We start from the raw sequence: 8,812 nt of genomic DNA on the forward strand, positions 1-8,812 counted from the left end.
CGATATTTCATGGTGGCACAGAGATTTTATGCAATCAAACTCTTCACAGATGATGTGGTAGGATCAAACGTAGGCTTTAAATGAGGATCGAACCATAATCTATAACTGATTGTATATGTACACTTATTTGCTACTTTACATGAAAGATTTCAGCTCCTTCCGCTTTCCGGCTTGACTTTCGTGGCAACGTCATTTCATAAGACGGTCCACAATAGCAATTGCGTCCACAATACACATCCCGTCCGTCCTTGCCCATCAGAACACCAAAGCCAATCCGCCTAGAATTCTCTTTTGTTCACCAGATCACCACCACTCCATCATCCTGCAAATCCACCGGTTTCCATGTCTGAGACTGGCTCTGTTCCCTGTTCGGATTAGGCGATCAGGATTCAGGAGCACTCTTTTTTTCGAACTAGGGGAAACCTCATTTCCATCACGAGCTTAACAGAATTCACACGGTACTACACTCCTACATGAAATAGGCGAAGATAACCGAGAGCGTCCAGATAAACGAGGGACAAGTATCTAACCAGTTAATCTAAGAATGATGAGAAAAAAGTGAATTCAGGAGCACTCCTAATCCACCATCTCGTGTGAAGCCCCTCTATAGACGCTTGTGCAATGTGCTTTTGACGACACGGGAAGTCGTTGCAGCAGCTGGTCTTCGCAGCCACGCATGACTGGATTCTGACCCGTCGTTTACGTGCCGAAGACCGCCGCTGGGCAGGCAGGAGGCGACGAGGTCAGCCGGAGACCAACCGGAGCGCTATCACCTGACCCACTCCCCCGTATCCGCAGCAGCCGCGGCTTTTGTTCCGTCTTGTCCCGTGCAGCGTGCGCACACAAAATTCTTTGCCGCGCCGGCCTCGCCACGGGTCCTGCGAGAATAACCACCCGCGCACAGCTACCTCGGCAGCCTAACGGCCACGGCAGCAGCGCCTGGCTCTGATGCTGCCATGTCGCGCGTGTCTCCTGCCGGTCCTATTACTTGGCCTCCTCGTGTCGTGCCTCCACGTGGCTGCCGCCGCGCAGGCTACACCGGTGAGCGTGCACCGGACGGACGGCGCCGCGGCGTGGCGCTCGTTCATGCAGCTGCTGGACGCGCGGCGGGGCAGCCGCGTCGTGGGGCTTGGCGAGCTGAAGCGGTACCTGGCGACGTTCGGGTACTTGCCGAAGTCGGAGCATGACCTGACGGACGCGTTCGACGAGCACCTGGAGGTCGCCGTGAGGCGGTACCAGTCCATGCTCAGCCTGCCGGTCACGGGGCAGCTCGACTCCGCCACGCTCAACCGGATCATGGCCCCGCGCTGCGGCGTCGGCGACGGCGTTTCCGTGTTCCTCTCGGCAAAGGGGAGCCAGAGCGGCGGCGGCGGCACTGTCAGCCGGTTCACGTTCTTCAAGGGCGAGCCGCGGTGGACGCAGCCGGACCCTCTCGTTCTGACGTACGCCATCTCGGCGACGGCCACCGTCGACTACCTGCCGCCCAAGGCCGTGCGCGCCGTGTTCCGGCGCGCGTTCGCGCGGTGGGCTCAGGTCATCCCCGTGGGCTTCGTCGAGACCGACGACTACGACGCGGCCGACATCAGGGTGGGCTTCTACGTGGGTAGCCACGGCGACGGCATCCCCTTCGACGGGCCGCTCGGTGTGCTCGGCCACGCCTTCTCCCCCCAGAACGGGCGGCTCCACCTCGACGCGGCAGAGCGATGGGCGGTGGACTTGCACACCGAGACGAAGAACTCGGCCATCGACTTGGAGTCTGTGGCGACGCACGAGATCGGCCACGTCCTCGGGTTGGGGCACTCGTCGTCGCCGAAGGCAGTGATGTACCCGAGCCTCAGCCCGCGGGAAAAGAAGACAGAGCTCACCGTCGACGACGTGGAAGGCGTCCAGTGGCTGTACGGGTCAAACCCGGAGTTCAGCCTCAGCTCGCTCTACGTGCAGGACGCATCCATGTCGCCGGGGAGGAGCATTTGGCTTGCTGGCTCAGTTGGTTTCGTTTGTGCAGTCTTGGTCATACTTGTGACGCACTTGTAGATAGACAGAAAAAGAAAGTTTTAGGTAGCGTGATTCTACAGGAGAAAGAAACATTAGCACACCAAACCGTTGCCAGGAAGAGAAAGATGCGTGTGTTTCTCTAATTCTCTTCTTATAGGTTGCTTTGGCACAGCACTGGTGAAACTGTCGTAAATTGCCTGATGGACCTGTACATAATTTTATCTGTAAAAAAAGCATGATGTTATCTACACGAGGATTATGCAACTCATCAAAAGAACTTCGTCTCAGAAAAAAGAAAGAGGAAAAAAAAAATCAAAGAACGTTGGTGCACAGGTGACCCAATTTGCCGAATGATTTTCTTTGATTACTCCCAGTAGAACACTTGCGGAGGAAAGCAAAAGACCGAGAAAACGCAAGCGAAAGAAGACATAGCAATAGAACACGAATCTAAAATGAATATCAACCATAGATGCAGACCAATTTATTAATGTTCGTGTATCATATGCGTCAATACTTTATTTGGCTCCGGATCGACGATTTCGGAATCACGCGACGTCTTATCTGTACAAGGTAGTGTTCTTTGTTCCATGTGTCGGTCTATCTTCCATTGCTGATCCAAGGGGAGGTTGCGGAAAACAAATGGGGTTGCACAGGGGGCACTTGGCCTTGCATTCTTCCATCGTCTCGTGGCAATTCTCTTCTCCATGTACAACAGTAGCAGTCCTGCCAGCCATGACCAAAGTAATTGCATTAATCCGAGATGCAAAATATTAGGTAGAGGCTGCTCTCATCTAGCGATGTGGAGTTGACAACAACAGCTGTAGCATTTCCAGCCTCTAGTAGCTGACGACCTGCTGTAATGTTTTTGTGTTCATCAGTACGTAATCCCGGCATATGTATCTATGGTAAATTTAGTAAACAAGAAGACAATACGCCAATATATACTTACCCAGTGCAGGCAATGCTAGGCATATGAGAACACAAGGGAGAATTATGTTGCTAATGATGAGTGATTGATGAAATGGTTGATTTGAAGCTTTTAGTTGTGCATAGCATGTTTTAATTATGTTTGATTATATTTATTGCTAACTGGGAGTCAAAATAGAGTATGACGGAGAGACATGTTGCTTGGCATATGATGTGTAGGTGTATGGATACGATATGACGGTCAACGGCAAGGTGATGAAGGGTAAGTGGATGCTTGGTGCCGACATACCATACTAGGCCGGGTGAATGGGCAATCCACATCGCTCATATGGAAGGCGCAAGAAAACATGATGGGAAAAAAGGTGATAAAGATGGTGTTGATTAAGTCAAGGCGGAAAGACGATGGCAAGTCAAGAGGTGGCTTGGTGGCAGGAGCACAAAGACTTGAATGCATCAAATGTCATGATGGAGGACGGAAACACGTCGACATCGAGGAGTCATGCTTGTAGAAGCATGCAAGGCTGTTTTTTTGGTTTCTCCTCAAAACCGGAGGTGGAGTTGGAGGATGCGTGGCATCATCACGAAGCTTGTGTGAAGACGAAACAGAGTCGTGAAGGCGTTGGGTCCATCCGATGGATAACAAAGGAGTTAGAACATTTTGCCTTTCGAGGATAATATCTATATATTAGTCATTAGGGGCATTTTGGAATTTGTCTATTTGCCTATATATATAGGAGAGGGTTGATGCAAACTGACCTCTCCAGGTCCTATTTTCATTTGGATATTTCTTAAGCTTGGATAGTGTTTCAAAGAGACATGTTAGGGTTCATAGCTCTAAATTTAATCTCATCAAGAGTGGAAGGATGAAGGGCGGCTTTCAAGCCATGTATCTATAAATTTTGCTATGTTATTATTTCTATTCATCAGTTGTTTAACAAATTTGTGATGCTATTGATCTCCCTCCTTTTAATCTCTTGTTCTTTAAGATTTGGTTGAATTTTCACTCTTCGCTTTTAGCAGCGATTTCGAGTGATTTTGTTGGGGGCAAAAAGTTGCTAGGACATGTGTGAGAACATCTAGAGTGATTCCAAAATGATTTCCTCACGCGAGCACCCTTTAGTTGTTTTTCTCTAAATTTTTTTCTCTCTATGTGATTTTGGTCAAATCTACGAAATCAAGGGTGAATTCTTGATCTCTTTAAGGAGAAGCTTTGGCTAAAATTTCGTTGGATTTGGATCACGTTTTGCTGCTGTTTTTTAGTTCTACTATCAGTTCGGAACTTCTGGTTCCTATCCAGACAAGAGGCCCTCGTACGTCACTGGTTGGTGAGGTCAGCACTACTCCAGTCCTCGCTCCCTTCAGCATGAACGATCTGTCAAAGTGAAAGGTCCAGTGCTCATATGCCTCTGGTCGCTATACCTGCTCGAGCTCAAAAGATGACTACTCAGCAACAAAATTGACCAGCGCCTGGGACTTGATAGCCGTTCAGGGGAGGAACTGGAGATCGAACTCCCCGAGCTCTACTGCCCACTTGGCCATACTTTCTGCCGCATCCCTATTATGCAGAATTTCTCTGATCGGGAGCGAGGAGATTACCTTTATTTTGTGGGTCTGGAAATAGTGTTTGAGCTTGCGAGAAGCCGTCAGAATGGCGTATAACAGCTTCTGAGTATGTGGGTACTGAGCCTTCGCGTTGTATTGGACCTTACTGACGTAGTACACTGGTCGCTGAAGACCTTTTCGCTCGACGATCAGTACCGCGCTCGTGACCTATTGGGTGGCTGCAACACAGAGCAAGAGCTCATCGTCTGGTCGAGATGTGATCAGTACAGTAGGGGAGGAGAGGTATATTTTTAGATCTTGGAGGACCATTTTCACTTTCAGTGTCCACCAAAAGTGGTCACTCATCTTCAGGAGCTTGAAGAATAGCAGCCCCCTCTCTCCCAACGTTGACATAAACATGCTCAATGCTGTCACCCATCTTGTTAGTTTCTGGACTTCTTTTAGCCTGGTCGGGGCTTCTGGTCAAATCTATAAAATCGCGGGTGAATTCTTGATCTTTTTGAGGGGATCTTTTGGATAAAGATTCATCATATACGTGGGAAGCTTTGGCTAAAATTTTGCTGGATTTGGACCATGTTTGATTGGTTTTATAGTTTAGATTTTAAGTTCTCGGCTGTTGTTTTTCAGTTTTGCTATCAGTTCGGAACTTCCGGTTCCTATCATGAACACCCGTGAATAGTATTTTCAGCAACCAGATCATTTTTGAACTTTCCTGTTGGTTGAAGCACTAGGCAAGCATTGTTCATCTGGTCGGAATTACTATTCATCAATATCGATCGGAGTTACTATCAATACTGGCCGGAGTTACTGTTCATCAGTACTGGCGGGAGTTGTTGTTCATCAGCACTAGTAGAACTTTCGTTGTGAGCGCACTTTCGTGTTGTTTTCGCTACACATGATATTGCGCTTAGTTATGATTCATTTTTAAGGTACGTTTCGTGTTGGATTCGAATTGACCATACGCCTTATTCTTATCGAAGAATTTTTAAAGGCTTCTATTAATCTTCTCTGGTCGCCGTTTTGGTCCTTGAGCATCCAAGGAGCACAACTAAGGAGAACATGGCTATCACGGACTTAGTGACTTACCATCATACTAGATCTTTAAGATAGAATTGTATCAGAAGTCAGAGCCAGAGGTGGATTTACCATGGGGCAAAGGGCTCAAGCCCCCATATGCCACAGCGCCTCTCTTCATTTTTTTTAAGAGAAGAAGAAAACGAGAGAGATGAGATGAAAGAGGAGGAAGAGAAGAGCAATCCCTACTTAGCTTCCCTGCGTCCGCCACTGATCAAGGCGTAACTAATGGCTAGGAGTTCCTCGCCCCCTCCATATATAGACAGGGTAGGGAATCCCTGCGTTGATTAATGTGAAAATGCTAAATGATTTGGAGACCACGCAATTATAGCACAATAATCATGCATGTGCGAATTTGATACATGAACGTTAGAATACGCAAGATTGCATGTTATTGAGTTCAGATACCGCGGACCTCGCTTGAATGCTTTACAATTTACGTTGCTCGTTATTAATATTTAATTTCCGATGATAACCAAGGATCAGTATTTAATTTCTGATGACAGGCATGCAGCAAGCCAACATTCAAATCGCTCCCACGGCAACCACCTACTTAATCCAACACAATCTTAATTCGGGCATGGGGACGCAGCCTAAGAGACAATGTCTGATGGCGTGCTGTGGACGAAAGAGCACTGTAGATACTGGTTTCAGCCCTCCTGTGATACCACTGGCCTTTGGGATACCGAGAAAGAAACATGGCTTCCTGCAGGTATCAATTTACCACACCAGACCATTGCCAGGAAGAGAAAGATGAGTGTGTTTCTCTCCTTATAGGTTGCTTTTGCACAGTGCCCATTATTTTCTTTTTATATAACGTATTATATTAACACTTAAAAAGTCTTTCAAAATATATTTTGACCGTTAATTCTATTACAATATATCATCAATTGTTATGAACCCTGTATCTTATTAAAAGACATGTAAAATACAAATCTATTAATGCATCCTTTTCTTTTGTACACTAAACATGCATATTTTTTGATTAATTGTCGATCAAAATTTACTGAGTTTGACTTTTTTAATCATAATACACCCTATATTTTGAAACGGCGGGAATACTTGTGTAACCGTTGCAAAAATGTCTGATGGAACTGTACATAACTTTTGCCGTCAAAAATGCATGGATGTTATCTACGAGGATTATGCTTACTGGCAGTGAAAACCTTTCACCAGAGATCGCATGGTATTGACTTTATATTCTATTTCTACTGAGACATTATGAAGCGGCAAGACCTCTACCGTGACACTCTGGTCTGAAGTGGCAAAACACTTTCAGCTCCAGCTTCCTGTGCCCCTGCGGATCTCTCAGCAACAACCTTTGACATCCCGAACATCTTCTTAATAGTCTTCGTGAAGCATGTCCTGTGTTCATCTACGGAGGCATGGAGGAACTCGTGGGCATGATCTCTCAGGTCTGAGACAAATGATGATTTGTCGGATATATTCTTCCGACACGAATGCACGGCAGGCTTCAGCACAGACCGGTGTGAACCTTCAGATGGGGTGCCACCAGACATGGTAGTGATAAACTGCAAATGGCACCAGCAGACGTAAGCAGGGGGGCATAGTTCATCACTCAAGAGAAAATGACAGAAAGACAATAACAAATAGTAAATTTACGCTCGTTCAGGGAGTTGCACACAATTTATCCAGCATAAGTGGCTTGTTAAAGCGACATAAGTTTCTCCTGGGGTTACAGAGTGCAGCACAATCACACAAGAACATTATGTTTTCCGAGTGGCAAACTAGCAATTGAGGAAAAGGAAAATAAGTACTAAATCTTAACAATTAAAATACTTTCAACTTCAGAATGAGCAGGAACTTTGATACATATTTCAATCAATCGTTATGAGTAAAAGTATGAAAGCTCCAACGTTATAGAGAAACACGCAATTAATTGGCCAGTCGACTCAAAGGTTCAGGTCAGTTTCTATTGGATGTCTTTATCTGCAAGATACAAACTACAGCAATATCTATGACAATCTGCAACCACAGCTAGGATGAAGACCACTGCTATGGATCACATAGTCAAAGATTTAGGATTGCCCCAGAAAGGGACATCATATAATTGTTTGTCTGGAGAGTGGAGATATAACTCTCACGATCACTCAACAATTGCAGGTCACAGAACAGCAAACGTCTGGTCACAATTGAACAGTGGTGCTACAAAGAAACATAGCATCAGACGTGGCAGAACATAGTGCTAGCATGCTGGCATCAGAAGATGCTCTCTTTTTTCTTTCTTGCGGGGGGTGGGGGGCAGTGAAAGTGGCTGGTGTAGAGAAGAATTGAGAAACATCGTCCTCATTGTTTGTCAAAGAAAAAGGGCATAGCACGATACTGGCAACATTTGATTAAATTTGGGACCGAAAATATCGATTCAGCTCAGAAAAAAATACTTGTGATGAACCAGAGAGTACAGTCTCTATTTCTTAGCTGTTCAGAGACTCTTTTCTGTAAGAGATTTAGGCAACAGACAACTAGAAGTACAGGTAACTAAATATGCAATGTGGCAGTGGTGTCCGCGACTACAACCTGAAGGGCCAATTTAGCCGTATGCACCATTAGCCCATTATACAAGACGTAATCGCGGAAACCATATCTAGGTGAACCTACTACCAGTTGCACAACTAGATATGCAACCGGCTAACGAGTCACCATGCTTCTCCATACCCGTGTCCCTCCAAAAGCGAACATGAATGTGCTAAACTGTGCTGACAAAAAGCAAGTAGTATATGTGCATCAGGTCTTAGACGCCAAAAGAAAAAAGACAAAAAAAGTTGGCCTGTTCATGCCGAGTTGTGAGTTGATGTATCAAAGAATGAAGCACTAGGCAGAGTCATTCCTTCAATTGACACAACAACACTAGTTAATGACGATCATCCACACGGGGATTGCTGCATAATGGCTGCAGTGTGTGGTTGGCTAATTAGCCACCAAGGCCAAATACAGACTTAATCACAACCATATCCACTTAGGAGGCTACATATTATTTGTTGGCAACTAAGAAACCTCGAACGCCCGCATGATTACCGCATCATGAGATTCTCCCATCAGACATGTCTATGAAATCAAATTAAGTTAGATTTACCCTCGATAACAGATCACACAAACTACAGAGCTAGAGACTTCAAGAATCAAGCGTAACTCAGCAAGAACCACAAGTCCACGATGACAGAGAATAGGATGGGAAAGAGGGCTACCCTGCCGAAATCCACCGGAGAAGCTTCACCACAAAGATCTGCTAAGT

At 46.1% G+C, this 8,812-nt stretch overlaps 1 protein-coding gene across 1 annotated transcript; it reads left to right on the forward strand.

Annotated features, from left to right (window-relative positions):
• The first annotated feature begins 632 nt into the window (after positions 1 to 632).
• Positions 633 to 2,306, forward strand: LOC133907925 (metalloendoproteinase 1-MMP-like). Its single transcript, XM_062350050.1, has one exon. It carries the CDS (start codon positions 949 to 951, stop codon positions 2,032 to 2,034), a length of 1,086 nt encoding a protein of 361 aa, XP_062206034.1. The 5' UTR covers positions 633 to 948; the 3' UTR covers positions 2,035 to 2,306.
• The last annotated feature ends 6,506 nt before the right edge of the window (positions 2,307 to 8,812 follow it).

This window comes from Phragmites australis, chromosome 24, assembly GCF_958298935.1.
Source record: "Phragmites australis chromosome 24, lpPhrAust1.1, whole genome shotgun sequence".
NCBI classification, from domain to species: domain Eukaryota; kingdom Viridiplantae; phylum Streptophyta; class Magnoliopsida; order Poales; family Poaceae; genus Phragmites; species Phragmites australis.